Source organism: Loxodonta africana, chromosome 11 (assembly GCF_030014295.1).
Source record: "Loxodonta africana isolate mLoxAfr1 chromosome 11, mLoxAfr1.hap2, whole genome shotgun sequence".
NCBI lineage: Eukaryota > Metazoa > Chordata > Mammalia > Proboscidea > Elephantidae > Loxodonta > Loxodonta africana.
This window is the reverse complement of record NC_087352.1, coordinates 104394935-104422893: the sequence shown is the minus strand read 5'-3', so window position 1 is coordinate 104422893 and position 27959 is coordinate 104394935. Positions and strand designations below refer to the sequence as shown.

Sequence of the window (27959 nt, the reverse complement as noted above, 5' to 3'; positions counted from 1 at the left end):
TCATTAGTATGGTATCAAAAGTATAAACCCCAGAAACATTGAGAGGTTGAATCCATGCCATAAAATGTGTGTCTACTTATCTAGCAACAGAAGTACTTGAAAGGAATTGCGATGGCTCCATGTGTGTTTGAGAAGGTGTTCACAGGAGAAAGCAAGCAAACTAAGTAAATTTATCAAGATAAAAACTATTTTTAATCTGTTTCCCACTGTTTTAGTTGTTAAACAAAATAGAAGTTTGGCCAACATCTTGTGCTGAAGACGGAAGACATGTGGCTCTATTACAGCTAGCTGAATCGATTTCTCTTCATGCTGACGCATACATTAGTCCAAGGAGGATGCTGCCAAGAACAATATATGTTCTACAGCTTGCAGTAAAAGCCTACAAAATATCTATTTTTACTAAGTTCTTGAAAGATGGAAACTGTGGCAGGCAGTAAATTAGCTCTGTTATTAAAAAGCCTCTGCTGCCTATGTAAAGCGTGTGCGCACACACACACGCACTCACAAGTGCACACATATGTGCATACTCACACACCCCCCCCCGGGATAAGTACTTTTTGGCCCTTGCCGTCTTCCCTTTTTCCATAGCTGTCTCCAGTTGCTTAGAGATGAATATGTGGGAGGCATATGAATGCCAGAGAACAGGCGGGATTGCAACTCATTTATTTCTGAAAATGAAAATGACTTTTATTCTCAACTGTGTAGCACAGTCCAGTTAGTCAGGCCCAAATTATTGTTTTGAGCCATATGAACTTGTTAATATTTAACCGTTTTTGTTATCTGAAGCCATCATGGTCAATAGTTCAACCTAATGGAGGGGTAATTTTCCAGATTTGAAATCTCTATGAGTCTCTGAGGTTAAGCTCTTGAAACCAACTATGGCACAGACAAGCCAAAGTACTGAAGCCCAGCAAGGGACTTTGCTTTATTATTAGCATTCTAGGCACTTCCCCTAGGTTTTTCAGAGGATCAGTGATGAAAAAATCGAGTTCTAGTGGAATTTGTTTATATATTAAGAAGAGAACTTAACCTTTGGGAAAATTACAAAAGAGGTCATTTTAGAGTTAATTAAAAATAAAAAACTGGACAAACTGGAATTTAAAAATTTGGTGTAAAATTCACCATGAGAGACATTCAACTCTCTGATTTTAAAAAACAATGTTTTTAATGGGGAAAATAAATGCTGAACTCTTTTTTTTTTGAAATATCCTGATTTTTTACTTTTTTCTTGTGCTTGAAGTGAAAGTTTACAAATCAAGTCAGTCTCTCATACAAAAATTTATATACACATTGCTGTGTACTCCTAGTTGTTCTCCCCCTAGCGAGACACAGCACACTCCTCCTCTCCACCCGGTATTCCCCGTGTCCATTCAGCCAGCTCCTGCCCGCCTTTGCCTTCTCATCTCTCCTCCAGACAGGAGCTGCCCACATAGTCTCATGTATCTACTTAAGCCAAGAAGCTCGCTCTTCACCAGTATCATTTTCTGTCTTATAGTCCAGTCCAATCCCTGTCTGAAAGATTGGCTTTGGGAATGGTTCCAGTTTGGGGCCAACAGAAGGTCTGGGGACCATTACCTCCAGGGTCCTTCTAGTCACAGTCAGACCATTAAGTGTGGCCTTTTTACGAGAATTTGAGGTCTGCATCCCACTGCTGTTCTGCTCCATCAGGGATTCTCTGTTGTATTAATTTTGAACTCCTGAAGAGCAGTCTTTACAGATTCCAGCTTAATTATGATTATTTCTAGAAAAACTGAAATATGTTCTTCACCAGTCTGCTAATGATGGACTAGCGGAAAGCTGAAGTAATTGACACTTTTATAAATTGCTGAATTATACAAAAGTTAATTAAGATTAAGTTAAAAGTGTATTCGCCACAGGAGAATAAAAGTGCCAGTGAGGGTGGTTGGTAACCCCCATAACTTCCAAACCCATGGGCACCATGTTAACAAACCCTAGGGAGCCGTGAGGTGCTAGTCTTTAGTCTCCTGGTCTGTACCCACTGTCTCATCAGTAGACAAGAAAGCACCTTAAGGGGGGTCGGCAAGCACCCACCCCCAGCATTTGACCTTTCCTCAACCTCCACCAACCCACCTAACTTCTTACTCATCACCATGGTAAGACAGCCAGCCTTAATTTGGTTAGGCTTAATATGGGTTTAAATACAGGGCTGTTCATACTCAGAAGGAAATAGATCTAACTTCTAATATAAATTTTCAGATAATTTAAGAAATTATGTAATAGCGTAAAAACTCTTTCCTCATTTGCAGCTAGGGGAGACAATCCTGGGTGCTTTTCTTTCAGACCAGAGGGCAGTTCTATAGCGTGAATAGGGTTGAGCTTGAGCATAAGGATCTAGGCTTCAAATACAATAACTTTATATGGATAAAGTGGGAAAATAGTGAGTAACATATTAAAAGGCATTTTTAAAGGAGAAAAAATCCATAGTACTGTTCTTTCATTAAATTTTATTTTATGCAAACTCTAAAATCAGAGTTTGGAAAATTCAGTTAAACTTTTAATCCTGTTACTAATATTTGATCATTTGTATATGTATATATATGTTAAACTAGAAAATAGAATTCTACCTTTTTGAAATAATTAAAAAACAATGCATTTTTAAACTTACAAGGCCAAAAAATCAGCTAGGGTCATAGTAGTCATCTGGTCCAACTTATTTTACAGATAATATCTCAGGTTTTTGGAAAAACTAGAAAACTCAGATCAAAGGCTTTTTTCCTTTATTAGTAAGATGATTTCACCAAATTTTTCCTTAGATTGACTTAAAAATTTGTTAATAAATTAGTGGTTATGATTTTCTGAAAAAAAAGTTTGATTCTAAGTCCTTGTAATTTATTGCCTTGTTAAAATGTTGTTTTCTTTGGGGCATTATTCTAAAAACTATATTCTTTTATTCAATTTCTATAATGAAATTAATATACACTATAGTAATTCTCTTTATTTTTTTAGCTTTTTGCTATAGCATTTCTATTTCTTGAAGTGTGAGGAATACATGCCCAATAGAGATTCAATGCTATACTGACAAACTTATTGAAAGAATGTCAACTTTCATATACCTCTGGATAAAAATGTAATGTTAAAATATAAGGACTGTTAAAAATAATTAAAACTAAATTAAATTTAAATATACAGTTTATTCTGAGCAGTTATTCTATATGCATATAGGAGACCATTTTGATTCTAGAAAAAACTAGTAATTCAAAAAAGCTAGGTGCAATGAGGCTTAAAAAGAAGGTAGAAGTATAGAAGATAAACTGTTGACTAATTTTAACATGATTGATTGAACCCAACCTTCACTCTTTTTTTTAATGACCTTTTTGCTTTCTTCATGCATGATGTCCTTGATGTCATCCCACAACTCATCTAGTTTTTGGTCATTAATGTTAAATGTGTCAAATCTGTTCTCGAGATGGTCTCTAAATTCAGTTGGCATATGCCCAAGGTCATACTTTGGGTCTTGTGGACTTGTTTAAATTTGCTTCAGCTTCAACTTGAGCTTGCATATGAACAATTAATGGTCTGTGTCTTAGTTATCTAGTGCTTCTACAACAGAAATACCACAATTGGATGGCTTTAACAAAGAGAAAGCTATTCTTTCTCAGTCTAGGAGGCTAGAAGTCCAAATTCAGAGTGCCAGCTCCAGAGGAAGTCTTTTTTTCTCTGTGGGCTCTGGGGGAAAGTCCTTGTCATCAGTCTTCCCTGGTCAAGGAGCTTCTCAGCACTGCGACCCCGAGTCCAAAGGATGCGCTCTTCTGGCACTACTTTCTTGGTGTTATAAGATACCCCGGTCTCTCTGCTCGCTTCTCTTTTATATCTCAAAAGAGATTGATTTAAGACACAACCTATTCTTGTAGATTAAGTTCTGCCTCTTTAACATAACTGCCTCTAACCCTGTCTCATTAACATCATAAAGGTAGGATTTACAACCCACAGGAAAATCACATCGGATGACAAAATGGTAGATAATCTCACAATACTTTAGACAATCATAAAATAGCCAAATTGACACATATTTTGGGGGGACTCAATTCAATCCATAACAGTCTGTTCTGCAGTTGGCCCCTGGCCTTGTTCTGACTGATGATATTGAGCTTCTCCATCATCTCTTTCCACAGATATATTTGATTTGATTCCTGTGTATTCCATCTGGCGAGGTCCACATTTATAGTTGCCATTTATGTTGTTGAAAAAGGTATTTGCAATGAATAAGTTGTTGGTCTTTCAAAATTCTGTCATGCAATCTTCTGTATCCTTTCTATCACCGGGCCATGTTTTCTACTATCAATCCTTCTTCGTTGTTTCCAGCTTTTTCATTCAAATCACTAGTAATTATCAGTACATCTTGATTGCATGTTTGATCAATTTCAGACTGGAGAAGTTGGTAAAAATCTTCAATTTTTTCATGTTTGGCGTTAGTGGTTGGTGCATAAATTTGAATAATAGTCATATTGACTGGTCTTCCTTGTAGACTTATGGGTATTATCCTATCACTGACAGCATTGTACTTCAGGATAAATCTTGAAATATTCTTTTCGACAATGAATGCAATGCTGTTCCTCTTCAATTTCTCATTCCCAGCATAGAAGACCATATAATTATCTGATTCAAAATGACCAGTACCAGCCAATTTCAGCTCACTAATGTCTAGGATATTGATATTCAAGTGTTCCTTTTAATTTTTGACAACTTCCAATTTTCCTTGATTCATTCATTCCACATTGTGATCATTAAAGGATGTTTGCAGCTGTTTATTCTCATGTTGAGTTGTGCTTCATCAGCAAGTGAACGTCCTGAAAGCTTGCCTCCATTCACGTAATTAAGGTTGGCTCTACTTTGAGGAGGCAGCTCTTCCTTAGTCATATTTTGAATTCCTTCCAACCTGAGGGGCTCATCTTTCCACACGCTATCACTCAGTGTTCCACTGCTATCCATAAGGCCTTCACTGGTCAAATTTTTCAGAAGTACACCACCAAGTCCTTTTTCCTAGTCTGCTGTAGTCCAAAAGCTCTGCTGAAACCTGTCCAAGTGACCCTGCTGGTATTTGAAATACCAGTGGCATAGCTTCCAGTGTTGCAGCTACACGAAAGCCACCACAGTATGACAAACTGACATAGAATAGCTAAAGCAAATGGAAGAAAAGATGAAGTAAAAGAGCTGAACAGATGATTTCAAAGGATGACTCAAGAAGACAAAATATTATAATGAAATGTGCAAAGACCTGGAGTTAGAAGACGAGAAGGGAAGAGCATGCTCTGCATTTCTCAGGCTAAAAGAACAGGAGAAAAAATTTAAGCCTTGAGTTGAAATATTAAGAATTCTACGAGATTCAGAAGAGGATATGGAACGAGGGTTATTGTTGCTGATGTCAGATTGATCTTGGCTGAAAGCAGAGAATACCAGAAAGGTGTTTACTTTTGTTTTATTGTCTGTGCAAAGGCATTCAACTGTGCGGGTCATAACAAATTATGGATAATGTTACAAAGAATGGGAATTCCAGAACACTTAACTGGTCAGCAGTTTGAATCTACCAGGTGCTCCTTGGAAACTCTATGGGGCAGTTCTCCTCTGTCCTGTAGGGTCGCTATGAGTTGGAATTGACTCGACGGCAGTGGGTTTTTAATGGGTTAGCTGTGCTTATGTGGAACGTGTAGACAGACCAACAGGCAGTTGTTTGAACAGAACAAGGGGATACTGCATGTTTTAAAATCAGGAAAGGCGTGTGTCAGGGTTATATCTTTTCACCATACCTATTCAATCTGTATGCTGAGCAGATAATCCCAGAATCTGGACTATATAAAGAAGAACATGGCAGCAAGATTGGAGGAAGACTCATTAACAACCTGTGATATGCAGATGACATAACCTTGCTTGCTGAAAGCAAAGAGGACTTGAAGCACTTACTGATTAAAATCAAAGACTACAGCCTTCAGTATGAATTAAACCTCAACATGAAGAAAACAAAAATCCTCACAACTAGACCAATAAGCAACATCATAATAAACGGAAAAAATATTGAAGTTGCTGAGGATCTAGTTTTACTTGGATTCACAATCAATGCCCATGGAAGCAGCAGTCAAGAAATCAAAGCACTGGGCAAATCTGCTGCAAAAAACCTCTTTAAAGTGTTAAATACCAAAGATGTCACCATGAGGACTAAGGTATGCCTGACCCCAGCCATGGCATTTTCAATTGCCTCATATGCATGGGAAAGCTGGACAATGAACAAGGAAGACTGAAGAAGAATTGAGGCATTTGAATTATTGTATTGCTGAAAAATATTGAATATACTATGGACTGCCACAAGAAGGAACAAGTCTGTCTTAGAAGAGGTACAGCTGGAATGCTCCCTAGAAGTGAAGATGGTGAGACTTCATCTCACATACTTTGAACATGTTATGTGGAGAGGCCATTCCCTCGAGAAGGACATCATGCTTAGTGAGGTAGAAGTCAAGAAAAAGGAGGAAGACCCTCAACCAGATGGATCCATGTAGTGGCTGGAACAATGGGCTCAAACATAGCAACAATTGTGAGGATGGGGCAGGACTGGATGGTGTTTTGTTTCATTCTGTTGTACCATTGGGTCACTATGAGTCAGAACTGACTAGGTGGCACCTAACAACAACTCCCTCTTTTACTCCCTCTTTGAGGTCACAAGATGGTCTCTGCCCCTGGGCTCAGCTGTATCTTTTCAAATTCAAATTCAGCAAACCTGGCTTCTAATAGGAAAGAAAGGATTTGCAGGTTTTGGTGAAGGAAGAGCCACTGGCAGATTAATTTTGATCAGGAAATTTTTTAAAGTGAGTGTTTGGTTTCTTGAGTAATTAAACTCCAAAATCGAAGGAAGATCCAAAAAACCAAACCCATTGGCGCTGAGTCAATTCCAACTCTTAGGGACCGTATAGGACAGAGTAGAACTGCCCAGAGGATTTCCAAAGCTGTGATCTTTATAGAGCAGGCTGCCACGTCTTTCTCCTGAGTGGCTGGTGAGTATCAACAACTGACGTTTTGATTAGCAGCTGGGTGCTTAACCACTGCATCACTAGAGCTCCTTTCAAAGATGATACTTGCTGTCAATTTCTCTCTTTGACAGGACTATCTGTAAATGTAATAGCACAATATTTTCTTAATTGAAAAGTATTTCCTTTAGTCTTTTGTTACAAATATATAAAAATTCTTATAGTGTGCATGAAGAACATAAACCATGTGCTGCAGGAGAAGGAGAGGTGCGTGAGCATAGGTTTTGCCCTGCTGAACGGTGGTGGGGAAGACCGTCTGGGCCATCTTTCTTGAAAGACTAATTTCTGAAGGAAACACTGTAGAACTAGATGTGTGGTGGATGTCAAGGTCAGTGATTAAGAAAAAGGGAAGAATGATATTGTCTTGACTGTCTACTGTTCTAAAGCATTTATAATTTTAACTGGATGTAAAATATCAGTATATGATGGGAGAAAGAATTCTACACAACTAGAAAGTGAATGAAGGAGCCCTGGTGGTACGGTGGTTAAGTGCTTCGCTGCTAACTGAAATGTTGGCAGTTAGAACCCACCCGCTGCTCCATGAGAGAAAGATGTGGCAGTGTGCTTCCATAAAGATTTACAGGTGTGGAAACCCTTTGGGGGCAACTCTGCTGCAGGGTTGATAGGAGTTGGAATCAACTCAATGGCAATGGGTTTGGTTTATGGTTTTGGTTGGTGGTGCAATGGTTAAGCACTCAGCAGCTAACCATAGGTCAGCAGTTGGAACCCATGGGAGAAAGACAGGCAATCTGGTTCCATAAAGATTATAGCCAAGAAAACTCTATGGATAGTTTTACTGTGTCACATAGGGTCACTATGCACCAGAATAGATTTTAGGGCACCCAGCAACATAAAATGTGTTATAGGATGTAACTGCCTTTTTCCTCACTCTTACTTCTTTAATAGTTTTGTTCCTTAGGAAAACTACAATTATTGGATTTTCTTCCTGCTCCTTTGTAAATACTTTGTTGCTGTCTCTCTTGGTTATTTTTAGTTACAAAATAACCAGCATATTGAGAGTACATCCTTTTAAAGGTGATTGATTGCTTTAGAGTACAGAAGGAAAAATATTAAATGTAAAACAAACTAAAAAATTCTAAAATCACTGATTTAATAGAAACATCTTATCAAGATAGTGAAGTGACTTATTCTATGTAGCATATAGCTACTGCTCTAAAACCAAAAGCAAACCAAACCTGTAACTGTCGAGTTGATTCCAACCCATAGTGACCCTATAGAACAGGGTAGAATTGCCCCATAGGGTTTCCAAGGAGTGCCTGGTGGATTCCAATTGCTGACCTTTTGGTTGGCAGCTTAACTCCTAACCACTACGGCACCAGGGTTTCCTAGCTAAGCTCCTTGAGGCAGTAATTCGCATTTAGAAGGCACTTAGTTGAAATGGGGGTTTTAAACATTTAAGGCATTGTTTCCCAGAACATTTGTAATAGGATGTTGTTTGGCCTTGCTAGTATGCAGGAAGTGGGAGGACAAGTCTTGCTAGAAATTCAGCATTGAGAGCATGTAACTTTAGTAATCTCAAATGTAAAATGATTACCCTGAGCTACTGGAGAAGGTTAAAGTGTGCACAAACCTCTCTGTGATCATATTGTAGTAATGGGGCAATTATTATGCATGTGTTGCAACACAGGTGTTTTTATAAATCTCATGTGGCCAACTTAAAAATGTTATATTTGCTAGAGATTTTTGTCTCTTTCAGTATCGGTAAATTTTAAGTTATCATATCTATCATTTTTCTACTTGAAGAGTTTTTCCAACATTTATCTTTCAAAAATGAGATACGCTAATGAGGCCAGGCCCAGTTCTTAGGATCCAAATGGCAGCATTGATGTTTATAAAGCACTTCACTTGACAACTTGTTATTTCACAGTTTGTAATTGTGATTTCTCTAGGTCTGGGCAAGGTCTTTTGTTTGGGAAATTACAGTCAACTATTGTCATCCTTCTGGGGAAGTTTCCACAATTTTGGATAGCTAAAAACAGGTAGGAATAGTGGAAACTCCAGTGCCTTCTTAGCTAAAGCAGCGATCTATTTTCCTTTGAACACCTTGATCTGCATTGTTTGATTGCACTGTCGACACTGAAATTCTTGGGGTGGAGAACAGAGGTGTTGATTTGCTGCTGTCTGCACTTGAGCTCACCAGATGACTGGCCGGTCCATTGAGGGGTTCGCAGGGGGAGGTTGTGCAGCCAAAAACATGATAGGTCATTGTGAAAAGTAATGAGTGTACTGTACGTGTCTCCAGGTCCTAAAAAAAGGCAGCATCAAGCCTGATGAAGGAGTTGCTATTTACCTTCTAAGGCTTTTCTAGTTTGTATGTGCCTTATTGCCAAGTTGAAAGGCATATTTTGCCCTAGATGGGGATAACTGACTTAGATGTGGCATTCAAAGCCCCCGTTGGAACAAGCTGCTCAGCCATATCTTGAACAGAACCTTTGCCATTTTTCCTTCCGTAGCCTGTCTCCACCTCCAAGTATGATTTTGCTGTTTAATTCCTTTAAAAATTAAAAATTAACCAGCGTTTCCTCTAAGACTGTAGAAAAATAAGTGATATTGATCTAAGCCTGTCAAACAGGACAGTACTCACCAGGATGGTGCCAGACATTCCCTGGGCTGATGGGATAATGGCAGGAAAAGATCATCATGTTTGAGACGTGACCACCGAAGCCACACAGAAGAAAAATGGACATTCCACAAGCTCCTAAAACCCATGTCCCCTTCTCCATCTAAAACCCCCACTGGCCTCCAGTTTGAGGAGACAGACAGGTTTAGGGGGAAATCATTCCCCTCTGTTCCCTGTATATCGATATACAATAAAGTTCTTGCTACCCACCTTATCCCTGTCTTAAGAACTGGCTGTTTGTGGCAGGCGGCTCTAACTCAAAATTGTGGTGACACCATGAGCTTGTATAACTCCTGTGTAGCAATGTCACATGAGTCCCTGGATGGTGCAAATGGTTAATGTGCTCTGCTGCTGGGTGAAAGATTGGTGATTCTTGTCCACCCAGGGCACCTTGGAAGAAAGGTCTGGCAACCTAGTTCTGAAAAATCAGCCACTGCAAATCCTATGGAGTGCAGTTCCACTCTGATACCCCACAGTCCACATGGCAACATGGGGTTGCCATGAGTTGGAATCAATTCCATGGCAACATTTTTTTTTTTTTAGCCACTTCGTGCGTATATAGTAAAGCAGAAAATCCTGCAATTTGGTTATTGTTGTCAGTCAAAGGGATCATTTCAGACAAAAGGTAAATGAAGCTGGATTGTTGACAGTGTCCTGATTTTTTTTAAATTTAGGATATCCATTATCAGTTGCTGCATACAAATTATTCAAACATTTACTGGCTTAAAACAGCAAACGCTTACCATCTTGTGGTTTCTGGCAGCCAGGGATCCCGTCTGGCTTAGTTGGGTCCTTTGGCTCAGGTCTGTCAAGGCTGCAATCCCAGTGTCTCTGAAGATACAGTCATACCACAGCTCTACTAGGGGAGGATCCCTTCCTAAGCTCACCCATGCCTCAGGTCCACATGGGCTACTGGCTAGAGACATCAGCTCCTTGCATGTGGGCCTCTTCCTAGGACAACTCACAGCATGGTGGCTGACTTGTCTCAGAGTGGCTGAGGGAGAGAGAGTGAGCAAGGCCCCGAGATGGGAGGCTTAGTCCTTTTGCGATGTAACTTTGGAAGTGACAACCTGTCCTGTTTGCGGTATTGTGCTCATTAAAAGTGAGTCACTAGGTCAAGCCTACACTGAAGGGAAGGGAAATAATCCAAGAAGCTGGACTATATGAAGGAGAACATGGCATCAAGTTTGGAGGAAGTCTCATTAACAACTTGGAATATGCAGATGACACAACCTTGTTTGCTGAAAGTGAAGAGGACTTAAAACGCTTACTGATGAAGATCAAAGACTACAGTCCTCAGTATGGATTACACCTCAACATAAAGAAAACAAAAATCCTCAAAACTGGACCAAAAAGCAACATCATGATAAACAGAGAAAATGTTGAAGCTGTCAAGGGTTTCATTTTCTTGGATCCACAATCAATGCCCATAGAAGCAGAAGTCAAGAAATTAAATGATGTGTATTATGTTGGGCAAATCTGCTGCAAAAGACCTCTTTAAAGTGTTAAAAAGCAAAGATGTCACTTCGAGGACTAAGGTACACCTGACCTGAGCCATGGTATTTTCAATCACCTCATGTGCATGCAAGAGCTGGACAATGAATAAGGAAGAGTGAGGAAGAACTGATGCCTTTGTATTACGGTGTTGGCTAAGAGTGTTGAATATACCATGGACTGCTACAAGAACAAGTCTGTCTTGGAAAAAGTACAGCCACAGTGCTCTTTGGAAGCAAGGATGGCAAGACTTTGTCTCACATACTTTAGACATATTATCAAGAGGGACCTGTCCCTGGAGAAGGACATCATGCTTGGTAAGGTAAGGGTCAGCAAAAAAGACGAAGACCCTCAACGAGATGGGTTGACACGGTGGCTGCAACAATGGGCTCAAACATAGCAACGATTGTGAGGATGGTGCAGGGCCAGCTGTGTTTCTTTCTGTTGTACATTGGATCGCTATGTGTTAAAACCGACTCTGTACCAACTGATCACAACATGGAGTACATAATTTTGAAACAACAGCAAAAACAACTAAAAAATATATGTGTGAGTATATATGTGTGTATATAGGCATATATGTGTGTAGGGATGTACATATGTGTGTATGTATGGTTTATGCATATGTATCTGTATATACATCTATGTGACTGTATGCACATATATTTATGTACATAATCAAGCACATAGGTGGCACCATTACCAATACTTCTTAGACATAATCAGATACCTCAGAGGATTAGATTTCTGCATTTGAAAAATTAGGACCATAGTCTCGTGGGACATCTCAGACAGTTGGCATAATATAGTTCATAAAGTGATATTCTACATCCTAGTTTGGTGAGTAGTCTCTGGAGTCTTAAAAGCTTGACAGTGGCCATCTAAGATCCAACTGTTTGTCTCTACTTGTCTGAAGCAAAAGAGAAAGAAGGAAACCAAAGACTGAAAGAAGAAACTATCCTACAGGACATAGTCTACAGGAACCACTGCTGCATCTACCCTGAGACCAGAAGAACTGGATGGTGCCTGGCTACCACTACTGACTGTTCCAATCAGGGCCACAATAGATAGACCCTGATGGAATGAGAGAAAAACGTGGAACAGCACCTCAAATTAAAAAAAAAAAAAAAAAAACCTACTGGACTGGTTGAGACTGGAGGACTCCCTGGTACTATTCCCCTTCACTAACTCCTGAGGTCACCTTATAGGTAAATAACAGATTGGCTCAAAACAAAACAAAACAAAAAAATCACCCATAAGTACTGTGCCCCTTTATGAAATCACTTTTATGAGAGCAAATGGTCAACAAGTAGTTTATAACAAAGATGAAAAAATAAGGGGGCAGAGAAACTAGACTAATGGAAACGAACAACTGGAAGGAAAGTAATGAGAATGTTCACACGTTGTGAAAAATGTAACCAGTGCCATGGAACAACCTGTGTAGAAATTGTTCAACGGGAACCTAAACTGCTGTGTAAACCCTCACTGAAAACATAATAAAATATAATTTAAAAAAAATGCTCTTGTTATAATGCCTCATTTATATGGTTTCCTGTCACACCAATCAAGTGTGTATAAGTATGCTTCCCTCGTTGCTCCAGCTTGGGCTCTTTGCTTGTGGGTGTTGTGGCCCTACTGCCCAAATTCTGCCTCTGATTAGCACTTCCTGATCTTGGTACCCATCTCTTTAATCCTGGTGCACCTCCCTCACTGGACTGTACCCTAGTCCCTGACCCTCAACTTGGCTGTGACCCTGATTCCAGGCCTTGCCCGTTCCCTTGCTTCCCTTTTCCCAGCTTCGTCTGTCTCCTCTGGCCCCCCAGCCCCCCTTTTGCACCTGGTCTCCTGGTTCTGATGATGCTTTCTTTGCAGTCATACGTTGACCAACAAATAAATGACACATCAGCCTCTCTGTTGCAGTGAACATCTTTTGTGAAAAATTTTCATTTGGGAACTGGACTTTCTTGGCTTTTCTCATACCTGTCTTAAAATTTCTACTCCTTTTTTCTTTCTTTCCTGCAAGTTTTCCTTTAGCCTGTATTCCAAAATGTGGGAAATCGCTCTCTCCTCCATGAAGACAGTATGCCTGACTCCTTTGCTTCTCTTTGTTGTTTTTGCCTCTGGAGAGTGAAACCATTCTTGTCATTTCATCTCATGTCTCTTCAGAACTCAGTCTTCATTCCTTTGTACATTCACTAGGCATCAACGTTGTCCAGACTATCTGCTGAATATTTCCATAAGATCCAAGTCCCAACAGTTGATTCTGTGAAAGTGTCTAACGGAAACTTACCATGTTTCTTCTTAAATTTCTTATTTTTCTCTGTGTCGGTAATCCTTTTTCTTACCACCTGGGTTTTAAACTTTGGAGCCATTTTGTATAATTTCCCTTCACACCTCACGTATTTGTTTATTTTACAAATACTCTTTATTCCATCTGCTGTTTTTCCAAGTTAACGATGATTACCATACTGCCCTAAGTCTGCATTTACGCACCAATCCCAACAGCTCCTAAGCTTTGCTTCCCACCAACTCATGTATGGGATAAATCTATCTGAAATGTTTTCTCCTGATCAGAAACTGCTGATGACACATTATTTTTTACCCGACCATCTCAAATCCTCGCTATATATTGCCCTCTGTATCCTCCTTTTTTTTTATGTTGAATGTTTTGTTCTTTTTAACATTTTATTATGTTTTAGTTGAAAGTTTACACAGCAAATTAGTTTCCCATTCAACAATTCTTACACAAATTGTTCCCTGACATTGGTTGCGATCCCTGCAATGTGTTAGCACTCGCCCCATTTCCACCCTGCCTTCCTGATTTCCACCAGCAGGTTTTCCTGCCCCACCTTGCCTTCTCATCTTTGCTTTTGGGCATATGTTGTCCATTTGGTCTCCTATAGTTTATTGTTCTAAGGAACACATTCCTCATGAGTGTTATTGTTAATTTTCTGGGTGCCCTTTATATTTCTGTAGCACTTTCAATATATCCAGCTAAATCTAGGACTTTATTATAGTCTATCTTCACTCAGGATATTGGTTTTGCCTACCTGCTTAGAATTTTTTTTATAATTGTGGTAAATATGTAACAAGAAGTTTGACATTTCAACAATCTTCATATGTTCAGTGACATTATGTTCATTATGTTGTTGAGCCATCACACTTACCTGTTCCCAAGTTATGCCATCAGTGTTTTCTAAGCATTGAGTCTTCCTATCCCCATCTCTCCTGCCTGCCCTTGGTAACCACTAATAAACTTTTGTCTCTATATATTTGCCTATTCTAGATGTTTCCTATAAGTGGGATCATATATTTATCCTTTTGTGACTGACTTATTTCACTCAGCATAATGTTTTCAAGGTTCATCCATGTTGCAGCATGTGTTAGGACTTCATTTCTTTTTATGACTGAATAGTATTCTGTTGTATTTATATACGCATTTTATTTATCTCTTCATCTATTGATGGACATTTAGGTTGTTTGCACCTTTGGGCTATTGCAAATTGTGCTACAGTGAACATCGGTGTACAGTTATCTGTCTGAGTCCCTGCTTTCAGGTTTTTTGGGTATTGACCTAGGAGTGGAATTGCTGGGTCATATGGTAATTCTCTGTTTAGCTTTTTGAGAAACTGCCAAGCTGTTTTCCACAGTGGCAACACCATTTTACAATCCCACCAGCAATGAATGAGGGTTCCAGCTTCTCCACATTCTTGCCAACACCTGTTTATTTTCTGCTTTTCTAAGCATAGTTGGATTTTAAGAGCAGGGCCCACGTGTTTTAATTGTCCAATTCTCATGTTAAACATAGTGATAAACACAAGTTTATCTTAATTATCAACCTGTTTTTTTAATTGACATGTCTACTTAGGCAGTGATATCATTTGATGCAGGGGTACCTGATGCCATCACTCAGAAAGTTGTTGTGCCTCCCCTTTCTATTAGCCTGCCAGTATTAATGATCTTCTCTTTTTTTTCTCCCCAGCGTGTGCTTTCCGATACAATGGGCTCTCGTTTGTCTACCTTATCTACCTCTTGCTCATTCCTCTGTTCTCAGAACCAACAAAAGCAACAATGCAAGGTAAGAACCATTTACTCTTCCATCCATAGAGTTGTACAGTCTGAATCTATTTTGTTGAGTTTCCTAGATGCACCCTTGTTCCAGTGAGAGGTGGCTGCTCAAGTGAGGAGTGATGTCAAAGGTTCTAACAGCTGAGCCAAGTCGAGCATGTGGCACTTGATTGTGATACATGTTTTATCACTTACACAGCTACTTTCCCCATGTAAGTTCCCTTGTAGGTCTTTGTTAGCAGGCTTGGCAGTGTGTCTGGAATGTTTGGACGAGATAAGTCTAACTCTAAGAATTATCAATAAAGTGAGTCAGATGGCATGACAACATTGACACATGCATTTGCGTATTGGATTTCTGCAGGAATGTGGTGGCAAGTGGAAAAGAGGCTGAGCAATGTCTTAGGTTTCTAAGACTCTTACAAAGAAGAGCTGAGTTGAAAGCCTGATCCCTATCATAACTTGTTCATATATCATTTGAGGTTTTGTATATGCCTTAATGGAAACCCTGGTGGCGTAGTTGTTAAGTGCTACATCTGGTAACTAAAAGGTCAGTAGTTCGAATCCACCAGGCACTCCTTGGAAACTCTAGGGGGCAGTTCTACTGTGTCCTGTAGGGTCGCTATGAGTCAGAATTGACTCAATGGCAATGGGTTTGGTTTGGGTTTATATGCCTTAATAAAGTAATTAAACAGAGTAATATGAGTTTGAGATACAGTTTTTGAAGCATGTTCTGGAAAAATGTATATCCATTCCCCCTTGGGCTATAAGAACTTCAAGGCATAGAAAAAAATGGCCAGCATATTTTCTAAAGCATTAGGATGTGTGATCTGACTTGTGAATTTATTTATTTGAAGTCTTCTCCACATATAAAAGTTAAACCACACTGAATTAATTTAAGAAATTGTTTTTCAAAACAATACAATTATAAGAAATGAGGACTATGGCAAATATCTCAAGTGGGAGCCATGGTGGCTGTATGGAAGGAAGAGGAATTTGTGTCTGGCCAGCTTCTGAGTGGCACGTAAAGGGTGATGCTGCAGCTCTGAGCGGGCATCCTTGTTAACGATGGGCTCTGTAGAAGAAGGAAAGACCTTGGTTTTCACTAGGGATTGAAACTGACACGACGGCAGTGGGTTGGTGTGCACAGAGCAGCAGATACTGAACTCCATCTTTCCTAGTCTCCACATTCGCTGTTGAATGTATAGTGTGTATTACTATCCTCAATCCTAGTAGTTATTACTACAGATGCTATGTTGATTTTCCTGTCTCAGGGAGAACCTAAACAATAGCTCTCCTCCAGACACTTAAATGCTTTATATGCCAACCTGAGAAAAGCTAGAAGTGTGAGTTAATGCAAATCATCGTCAAACCAAACCCACATTGTTTCTGGGACCCAGCCCAGCACAGCTTTACTCCTGAAGAGTTCAACATAAACAAAGCCACTTCAATAGAATCGTTTTCTGGCCTCAGAAACAAGACTATAATGTATTGGCAGCTCCTATTTCATGACATAGAGCCCATTGTTCAAAAAAAAAAAAGGGTTTCATACATATTCAGAATAAAATGCTTTAAAAAGTACTTTATATACTAAGTTATATATATGAGTTTATATACTAAGTTATCTGTTACTTTTGTATCACAGTGTTCCCTTTTTTTTTTTTATTAGAAATCAGGGATCGGAATTTCCGTTTTGGCACTTCTGTGACACCTCCTGACTTTTGCCTTCTTCCCAAACTAACCAGCCCTGATCTTTAGCGGGTTGGTTGTCTCAGGTGTCTGCAGGGGCACGAGCACTCACCCATGGCAGAACGTATAACTACGGGCCTCCCAGTTCATGCCCAGGTGCTGCAGGGACTGTCACTGCCAGGAAAGTCATAGGTGAGGACATAGAACCAGAAGCAGGAAGCAAATCCTTCATATGTATAGAAATATCTGAATCAGACTGCCTGTCAATTTTATAACAAGGTAATTTTATAACAAGGTAGCACAAGGTCAAACAAACAAAACAGAAGCAAGAGCGTAGATACTGCTGGTGCCGTCCTTACGGGAGAGGAAGAAGATCTGGGCTCGAAAGGGAAACCCTCAGGCATCTTTCCACTTAGAATCCGGAGACAGGACGTTTATGTACTTTCCTCCGTCCTGCATGTTATAGCCGTTTGTTTCCTTGTTAATGTAACGGCAGAGCGACTCTTAGAAAGGATATCGCGCTTTATTTACTTATTTTTCTCCCTGAGCACGTAGAAATCACTTTCAGTGGAGTTGCTGAAGTCTCTTTAAAAAAAATATTATTTAATTTTCTTTGTGTGGTAAAATATAACATAAAATCTGCCATTTTAGCCATTTTTAAGTGAACAATTCAGTCGCATTGATTGCATTCACAATGTTGTACAACCATCACACCTGTTTCCATACCTTTTCATCATCCCAAACAGAGACTCTGTGCCTGTTAAGTAAAAACTCCTTATTTCCCACCCCCAGTTTCTGGTGACCTCCTATCTACTCTCTGTCCCTACGCACTTGCTTATTCTAGATATTCCATGTAAATGATCGGATCATATAATGTTTGTCCTTTTGTGCTGGCTTCTTTCATGTAGCATAATGTTTTCTAGATACAATGTAGCATGTATTAGAACTTTATTCCTTTTTATAGTTGAATAACATTTCAGTGTATGGATACCTCACATTTTATTTATCCATTCATGGATTGATGGACGTTTGGGCAGTTTCCGCCTTTATGCTACCGTGAATGGTGCTGCAGTGTACACTGATGTGCAAGTATCTGTTTGAGACCCTGCTTTCATTTTATTCAGGTACACAGGAGTGGAATTTCTTGTTGTTAGGTGCCCTCGAGTCGGTTCCGACTCATAGTGACCCTGTGTACAATAGAACAATGCGCTGCCTGGTCCTGCAGCATTCTCACAATTGTTGCTATGTTTGAACCCATTGTTGCAGCCACTATATCAATCCGTCTCATTGAGGGTCTTCTTTTTTTTCTTTAACCTCTATTTTACCAAGCATGACATCCTTCCCCAGGGACTGGTCCCTCCTGATAACATGTCCAAAGTATGTGAGACAAAGCCTTGCCATCCTTGCTTTTAAGGAGCATTCTGGCTGTTCTTCTTCCGAGACAGCTTTGTTCGTTCCCCTGGCAGTCCAAGCTTTATTCAGTAGTCTTCGCCAACGCCATAACGTAAAGGCGTCAGTTCTTCTCAGGACTTCCTTGTTCATTGTCCAGCTCTCATACGCATATGAAGTGATTGAAAACACCACGGTTTGGGTCAGGCGCACCTCAGTCCACAAAATGACATCTTTGCTTCTTAACACTTCAGAGAGGTCTTTTGCAGTAGATTTTCCCAGTGGACTATGTCATTTGATTTCTTGACTGTTGCTTCCATGGGCGTTGATTGTGGATCCAAGCAAAATGAAATTCTTAACAACTTAAACATTTCCTCCATTTATCATGATGTTGCTTATTGGTCCACTTGTGAGGATCTTTGTTTTCTTCATGTTGAGGGGCAATCTATACTGAAGGCTATAGTTTCTGATATTCTCTATTTTCAGCCATAACCTATCTGACATCAGCCATGATATCCATGTAGCATGCCCTGTTCTGGATATGGCCTGAATCACTGGCACTTCCCTGTCGATGTAGTGTTAGAACCATTTCAGATTTATCTTCAGCAAAATTTTACTTGCATGTGATATTGATTGTTGTTGTTGTTGTTGGGTGCTGTTGAGTCAGTTCTGACTCATAGTGACCCTATGTGCAACAGAATGAAACATTGCCCTGTCTTCGCACCATCCTCACAACAGTTGTTATGCTTGACCCCATTGTCGTAACCCATTGTTGGTCCATGTGTACAGTTGCCCCTTCTGTTGTTGAAAAAAGGTATTTGCAACAAATAAGTTGTTTGTCTCGCAAATTTCCATCGTGGGATCACTGCCATCTTTTTATCACCAAGGCCATATTTTCCAACTACCGATCTTTCTTTGTTTCCATCTTTTGCGTTCCAATTACCAGTAATTATCAATGCATCTTGCTTGCATGTTTATCAATTTCAGGCTGCAGAAGTTGGTAAAAATCTTCAATTTCTTCATCTTTGTCATTAGTGATTGGTGCGTAAATTCGTGTAAATTTGAATAATAGTTGTACTAACTGGTCCTCCTTCTAAACATATGGATGTTATCGTATCACTGACAGTGTTGTACTTCAGGATAGGTCTTGAAATTTTCCTTTTGATGATGAATGTGACCCCATTCTTCTTCAACTTGTCATCTAAGCATAGCGGATCATATGATTGTCCTATTCAAAATGGCCAATACCAGTCCATCTTAGCTCATTAATGCCTAGGATATAGATCTTTATGTGCTCCATTTCACTTTCGATGACTTCCAGTTTTCCTAGATTCATATATACTTCGTACATTCCACGTTCTGATGGTTAATGGATGTTTGGAGCTGTTTCTTTTGTGTCATCCTAGATCAGCAAATGAAGATTCCAAAAACTTGACGCCATTCACATCATTAAGGTTGACTCCATTTTGAGGAGGTAGCTCTTCCATAGCCATATTTTAAGTGCCGTAGAACTGCCCCATAGAGTTTCAAAGGAGCACCTGGTGGATTCGAACTGCCGACCTTTTGGTTAGCAACGGAACTCTTAACCACTGTGCCACCAGGGCTCCAGCTGCAATGATTGATTGATTAGGCCAAGGGTATCAGCCTGTTTTGATTTGGTCCCATCAGCAAGGCAGAGAGCATCCGAGTGCTATTCGTATTTTCCCCATGCCTGTGATTAAACAGAAGATTTGGTATAAGGGTTTATACTATAGTGTTGAAAAAAAAAATTAGAATCTCAATACACTTTGTTATAGATTGAATTATAACCCCAAAATGTGTGCATCAACTTGGTTAGGCCATGATTCCCAGTATTGTGTGGTTGTCCTCCATTTTGTAATTGTAATTTTATGTTGAGAGGATTAGGGTAGAATTGTAACACCACCTTTACTCAGGTCACCTTCCCAATCCAAGGTAAAGGGAGTTTTTCCCTGGGGTGTGGCCTGCACCACCTTTTATCTCTCAAGAGATAAAACGAAAGGGAAGCAAGCAGAGTTGGGGACCTCATACCACCCAGAAAGCAACACCAGGAGCAGAGCACGTCCTTTGGACCTGGGGTCCCTGTGCCTGAGGAGCTCCTCGACCATGGGAAGATTGAGGACAAGGACTTTCCTCCAGAGCTGACAAACAGAGAAAGCATTCCCCTGGAGCTGACACCCTGAATTTGGACTTGTAACCTACTAGATTGTGAGAGAATAAATTTCTCTTTGTTAAAGCCATCCACTTGTGATATTTCTGTTATGGCAGCACTAGATGACTAAGACAGAATTTGGTACCAAGAGTGGGGTGCAGCTCTAACAGATACCTAAAATGTGGAAGCAGATTTGAACTGTGAATGGACAGTTGGGACAGTGGTAGAGGACCAGCATAGCAGAGAGCCTGCAGCGGCAGAAAAGCAGCAACAGCAGAGAACCAGCAGCAGCAGAACCAGGAGACCAGCACAAGACAGTGGCTGGAGCTGACCCACAGAACAAGAGAGCTAAGTACCTGTGTGCAGGAGGCTTCCTGGCAGAGTGGGGTGGCTCCAGGCACTTACCGGTAGAGCTAAGCTTACTGACCCATGGAGCAAGAGAGCTGAGTGCTTGTGCCCAGGAGGCTTCCTGGTGGGGTGGGGTGCCTCTAGGCACTTATCAGTGGAGCTACAGAGCTTTGGAACACTTGGCTCAGCAGGGCAGATAAGTCTGTGAGGCCTGAGGATCCCAGAGACCAAGAAACCAGGAAGCAGAAGCTGAAGAGACAAAGAACACAAGAAACCGAGCTTCCTCAGTCTGAGTAGGTATACTCAGGACCTCAGGAGTTCCAAAGGGTGGAGCCATGGCCTCTGGTATTTCTAAGGGTGGAGTTGCCATGCAGATGGACTAGGAGAATGGTGTGCCTAGAGCCGAGGAAGCAGAGTTGCTGTCCCAGTGGGCCTGGAAGGCAGAGCTGAAGCTCAGCGCCAAGGAGCCTCCACTCAGAAACTGGAGTGTGTGGCTAATACCTAGAGTCTGGAGTGCAGGGCTATTGTGTAAATGGTCTCAGAGAACAGAGGATTATTTTCAGAGCTTTGAGGGCTAATCTGTTCTGTTGACTTGCATGGTGCCTGTTACTCCTTTCCCTCCAGTTTCTCCCATTTGTAATGGAAATATCTAGCTTGTGCCTGTTCTGCCATTGTACCTTAGGAAGCAAATAACTTGTATTCTAGATTTCACAGATGAAGAGGAATTTTTGGATTTTGAGTTAAGACTCTTGCTGTGATATGATGGGATGAATATGTTTTGCATGTTGCAAGGATATGATTTTTTTCAGGGGCAAAGGGTAGAATGCCATGGATTAAATTATGTCCCCCCAAAAATGTGTGTATCAACTTGGTTAGGCCATGATTCCCAGTATTGTGTGGTTGTCCTCCATTTTGTAATTGTAATTTTATGTTGAGAGGATTAGGGTGGGATTGTAATACCACCCTTAACTAAGACATACTTAGTTAAATTAGATGTGTTAAGATAGTTAGTTGTGGGTATTATCTGAATGGTGAGGGTGAAACATACGGAATTACAGAACTCTAGAGTTGGAAGAGGAATTATCACGTGTATTCCAGCAACCAGTGGTGGAATTCCCTCTACAAAATTCCTGTTGGCTGACACGTCTCCTGGGGAGCCTGTGGGATAGTTAGACAGTCCTTTCTTGTAATGAACTAAAACCCAACCCCCTGTAAGTCCCATTTGTTGTGTCTAAGGCAGATCCATAAAGAAAGAGTTAACAGAGACTAGAAGCTCAGTTCACAATAATATTGTGAAGGAATTCACCAAAAGACAAGTGATTAAAATAAATGACTTCATAAGCCTTTTATAAATTTAGAACTTTAGAATTCTCATTCTTCTATTTCAGACCTTCAAATGTGTAGTTATCTCAGTGGGATTTTATCATCAGGGCCCAATCAGAAATCAAGACTCACTTTAGCTATTTTATGAAGCGGAAATTTCATAGAAGGAATTGTTTACTTGAGGAGATGGAAGAGCTAAGAAGCCAAAGCAATGTTGAAGCAACCTAGGTATCAACACAGCAGGAAGCCATTCCTGCCTTAGGCTGGAGGGACAACAGGAGGAGGTGGTTATCAGCAGAATTCAGAAGCAGGGGTCATCTGGAAGTTGATAGAACCACAGTGAGGGTTATCCATTGGGAGTTGGAACCATACAGGAGACTCAGACACATACCATCGGCAGATGGAGAAGGAGAAATACCTTGGCTTCTCCTTTCTTCCCTCCTTCTGGCGTTTTTCAGTTCCTCCTAGACCAGGAATCCAGTTGGCAGGAGACCCTGAGAAATGAAGTTTTCAGAGAAAGTCAAGGACTGGATCTGTGTGCAAGAGGCCTTGACCACACAAGCTTACCTGTGAGTTAAATGAATCAAGTAAGACCGTTACATCATAGTCAGTAATGAACTAGCAGACACTTTTCAGATATCAAGAGGTGAGTGGTAATGCTCTTTTCCTTTCATCTTTCTTTCCCTGGGCAAAACATCCTGGGTACTCGAGGACATGCTTTTTAGACTGTTGCCATCCAGACGCACATCCTCTGGGTGCATTTCCCTGGGTCAAGCTCTCTTCTAATATGTGTAGTGGAAGCTCTATTTTAGAGTCCCTGTCAGGACTGGGTGCCCACCCCCACCTGCCAGGAGTGTTGTCTGATGACAGCCCATAGCTGCATCCCTCCCTATATGCTGTTTGTGGCTAAAGGGCTTTATTTACACATGCTTGTCCCTCTACCGCCCAAACCCAGTGGTTATTCAACACAGAGCTGTAACAGCCCCGAATCTGGAAAACTCCAAAGGGCCGTCCCAGCCCCAGAACTCCTGTTGCTGAGGCCCTGTTACTAGCACATCACAATGTGATTTCTCCCGGCCAAATCCTGCTTCTCTCACTCCCTTACAGCGGTACTGGGGAGCAGACTCAGTGGCCAACCTACTGCCCTGTGACTCCCCACCTCGGCCCCTTTTCTGGGAGCCAGGCTTGCCCTGGGACTCCCTACCTGGGCTCTGTTTCTGGAAGCCAGGCCTGCCCTGCGACTCCCTTCCTGGGTCCTGTTTGTGGGAGCCAGGGTGGCAGCAGTATAGTTGCAGCAGGGACTGCTGTCAGACACCAGTCAGAAAGGAAAGCACGTGCTGTTGGAGGTGGGCTCTGGTACATGGTGTCACACGTCAGTACGTTTAATACAACAATGAAGATGCAGTGTGACTCCGAGTCCAGCCTGCAGCTAACTCAACCTTGATGCCACTTCTTTTGGCCAAGTCTTTCTCCTTTGTAAATGAGACCCATATTCTCCAGTGTTTTTAGGTTTTGTGGGGATCAAGTGAACAAGTATGAATTTTCATCCATATGTAAAATCATTACGCAAATAGTAGTTATTATTAGTTGTGAGTTGCCAGAGTTTTGAATCAATGCACACTCACTTGCCTCCACAATTTCTTCGGCTTGGAAAGTTCTCCCCCATACTTCAAATGGGCGGCTTCTCATAATTCATGTTTATCTCACATTCTACCTCCTTAGAAAGGTGTTCCATTTCCTCTGTAACTAAACAGGTATCCTACCCCTATTCCACCTTAAGTTTTTACCCTATGAACCAATTTTTCTTAAGGCTCTGGGTGATGCAAAGAGTGAACACATTCAGCTGCTAACCGAAAGGTTGGAGGTTCAAGCCTACCCAGAGGTGCTTCAGAAGAAAGGCTGGATGACCTACTTCCAAAAAACGAGCCATCAAAAACACTCTGAAGTGACGTTCTACTCTGACACATGTAGGGTTGCCACGAGTTGGAATTAAGTCTGTGGCAACTCTTTTTTACTGTTTTAATACTTATCGGTATCTGAAACTGTGTGTGTAACCAATGATTAGCAAGAGCTGGACTTGAAGGTCACAACCATAAAGCTATTCTGTGTTTCCCCATCATTCTTCCTGCAACTGTCCTCTGTGGCGCTGACTCCCCCGCTGCCTGTGGCTGATATTCCAAGCTGTCCCCAGAGCTCACCTACTAACTCTTAGATAATACAGTGTCTTCTGGCCCAAGTCAGTAACTCATATCCCCTGTCCAGGGTACAAATTACTGCTATAGACCGCTATTGAAAACAAACACTTCTTGTCTCTGCCCGTGTGTGCCTGCTGCCTGCAGAAGCCCACAGCGGAAGGTCCTAGTCAGCTTCCTCTCCGTGACCGCCCCCCGCCCCGTGTGCCGCTATGTCCCCCACCCTCACGGCTGCTGTCCAAGCTGAGGGAGCCCCTTTGGGTTTGTAGGTGTCGTGGGGAACCCCCACCAGTGTGAGCTCACAAGTGGCTGACAGGTGGTGACTTTCACCTGCTGATTATGGTTATGCCTCCTTTTGGTTTCTGTTGTCCAGCTCTATTCACCTTCCCATTGTTCAACTTGCATAAAGTGACTTTAAGTTGGCACCAACCAGTTTCTGTCAAGTCAGCTCTGACTCATAGTGACTCCATGTATGTCAGAATAGAATGGAACTCCACAGAGTTTTCATGGCTGCAACCTTTTGGAAGCACATCATCAGGCCTTTCTTCTGAGGTGCCTCTGGGTGGTGTAGCAGGTGAGTGCTTAACCCCCCAGGAGGGTTGATATTCTGATATTCTCTCTGTCTTTCTCTCTCTGTCTCACACACGGACATGCACACCAGTGACATGGGGAACAGGTGCTGTTAACCTGCCATTGGTCAGTAGGCAATCACTTTTTTCACTAAGGCCCTCTCCTCTGCTATTACAGGCCACTTCAGTCAACCTGTTTTACCACTAATGGCTTTGTCCTTCGACCTTTTAGAGTGTCCCTGAAGCTGAGCCAGAGTCCTATTTCTTTACTTGCTGTGTCTCTTCCCCGCTAGCATGAAACCTTCAAGATGGCGAGTGTACTGCTGTTGTTGACTGCTGTGCTTCCAGGACTCGAACCAGTGGCCATGCATAGTAGGCACCAAGGAAATATTCATGGAAGGAAGGAGTGGAGGAAGGAATGAAGTTTTTTCCAGAGTCTAGAGTTCTAGAGCATTTAATGACCTGGCCATGGTCCTGTGCTTGCTGCGCGCGGGCTCCATGATAGCAAACGTTATGTTGCCTGCCTACAGCAGCCCTCTGGAGACAGAAGCTCAGGCTACAGGCTGTGGGGTTTTGCTGTTTGAGATTTGATTAGGATCAGAAGAGCAGGAGTAATTGAAGAAATCAGTTTCTGATTTCATGTTAAATAACATTGAGGTTAAGTTACATATCGATGTAGAGCCAATAGCACTGCCTGTTAAAATGTTTTTTGCCTTCACTTACAACAATGGACCTTTTATTTAAGTGTATAATATGGTACCCAGTGCCGTTGAGTTAATTCTGACTCATAGTGACCCTATAGGACAGGGCAGAAGTGCCCCATAGAGTTCCCAAGGAGCACCTGGCAGATTCAAACTGCCAGCCCTTGGGTTAGCAGCCGTAGCACTTAACCACCACACCACCAGGGTTTCCGTATAACATGGTAGGAAGAGAAATTAACCTTTTCTTACTATTCACTAACAGTGTGTTTTACATTTAGGCTAGAGACTGCACATCATTAAATTTGTTGACTAATATATAATTAGTGTCAAGGGGTCCAAGCATTCCAAATTAATGAGGTGTGTTAAGTTCTTCAATCAGGTACACAGTAGGATTCTTATGATGTGTTGAGTCCTTCACATTGGTTAATATGACAGAAGAGTTTTGTTGGGGTGGAATGTAAGTATGAAAATATAGGAAATGTGCAAGAAGGCTACAGTTAGTGCTCAGTAAACATTAGTTAATATCATTATTTCAGTGTATAACACTAATTCGTATTATTGTGAACATGAGAATGAGCTGGTATGAGAAATCTCATTTGTATGACTAAACCAGTCTTCACCTGAAGACTTTTCTTGGTGCTGTTTCTTTAAAGATCAGCTGAGAAATACGTGGTTTCCCAGGTTTTAGTGTACTAATCCTGGATGACTGGAGCCCTGACGGCTAGGTGCAACTGATAGTTCCTGGCTTCATGTTAAGTAACATGTAGGTTATCTATTGACATAGAGTCTCTAGCACTGCCTGTTGTTGTTGTTAGTTGCCATCGAGCCAGTCTGCTCTGACTCGTGGTGACTCCACGTACAACAGAAAGGCTTTTCCTGGTCCTGCTCCATCTTCACGATCGTCGGTGTGCTCAAGCCCATTGTTGAGGCCAATGTGTATTTTCAGTGCCTTCCAACCTAGGGGACTCATCTTTCAGCATTAAAACGGACAGTGTTCTATTGCAATTTGTAGGGTAGATTTCCAGGCCTTTCTTCCTAGCCTGTCTTAATCTGGAAGCTCTGCTAAAACCTGTCCACGCTGCTGGTGTTTTGTGGCATAGCTTCCCATATCACATCAACTTAAAAGCCACCATATTATGACAAACTGATGGGGGGGGTGTATGTTATTATTTACATGCATTAATTTATTATCATAATGACCTTTTGAGGGAGCAACTGTTATTTAAAAAAAATCTATTATCAGAAATCCTCATGTTCTGGATGAAGACTGAGTTCCAGGTAGGTAAGTAATGAGCCACAGGTTGTGCAGGTGCTATGTGGGACCAGGGTTTGAGTCCAGGCCGCCTGGCTCCGGAGACCATGCTCAGAACTGCTGTGGTGTTCTGGCTCACGCACTGTGCAGAGCGGAGACCTTGGGGGTTTGCAAGGGAGGAAGGAAATAGAGTCACTTAATAGATACTTGTTGGATGATCAATTGCCAAGCCTGTGCACAAGGGTCTGGAGAGTCAGAGGTATTATGAGAACATTTAAGGGAGATATTTTAATACGTGTTGGTGCAGATTGATGACATACATGTGTGCCGTATAGGAAAATATACTAAGTGTGACTGGCTATTTCTTTCAACAAATATTAATTGCAAGACTGCCCTTTGCAGCACACTCTGCCTGGTGTTGTGGAGGATAAACAGGTGAAGAGCGCACGGCCCTCACTAACGTAGCCTCACATACACGGTGGCTCTTACGTACCTCGTTGAGGGCAGCTCTTTTACAGCTGCTATCTAGGAAACCATAAACTTAGCCTAGTGACACTGGGCTGCCTCTGGACTTATCTGGAGTTGGTCTTTGGCAGTTGGCTTAATTGTTTGCCTCAATTAGGCTCAATGTTGGCAAACCATTGTTCTTTCAAGGTGGGTTTGATTTTTGTAGCATTTCAAGTTAAGTTTAATAAAAAAAAAAAGTGATTATAGTAAATTAGTCACCAGTTTTAGGGAAAAAACAGAGTATTTGGCATAAAACAAAGTTTCCGAAGGTCACTCACCACTGTAAAAGAGGAGGTTTGAAGTTTATTTGAATGAGCCCTGCTTTGTTGATACACATGACATGACAGATACACATGGAATAAACATGTCTCTTTCTGTGGTGGTACCTTGAGTATCTGTGATCTAATGTGTTGGTGGGAAGTGAGAGACTCCGATGTAAGGCAGCATCCTGAAGGAAGTACTGACTAACTAGATTTACCCTAGCATCTCAACAGTAATAATCAAGCAGTGGCCATTTGCTCAGATCAGAGTCTCAGGTGAAATATCTGGAGAGGCTATCTGACTGAAGATATTAGTAATAATAAA

The 27959-nt window shown here is 41.3% G+C and overlaps 1 protein-coding gene across 1 annotated transcript in view; it reads left to right on the top strand.

The window, feature by feature from the left end:
* PIEZO2 (piezo type mechanosensitive ion channel component 2) overlaps nt 1-27959 on the top strand; it is a 656646-nt gene that overhangs the window by 157515 nt on the left and 471172 nt on the right. The window contains exon 2 of the mRNA XM_064294736.1: nt 15152-15247. Coding sequence (XP_064150806.1) covers nt 15152-15247 — 96 coding nt within the window. The remainder of the gene's footprint in view (nt 1-15151; nt 15248-27959) is intronic.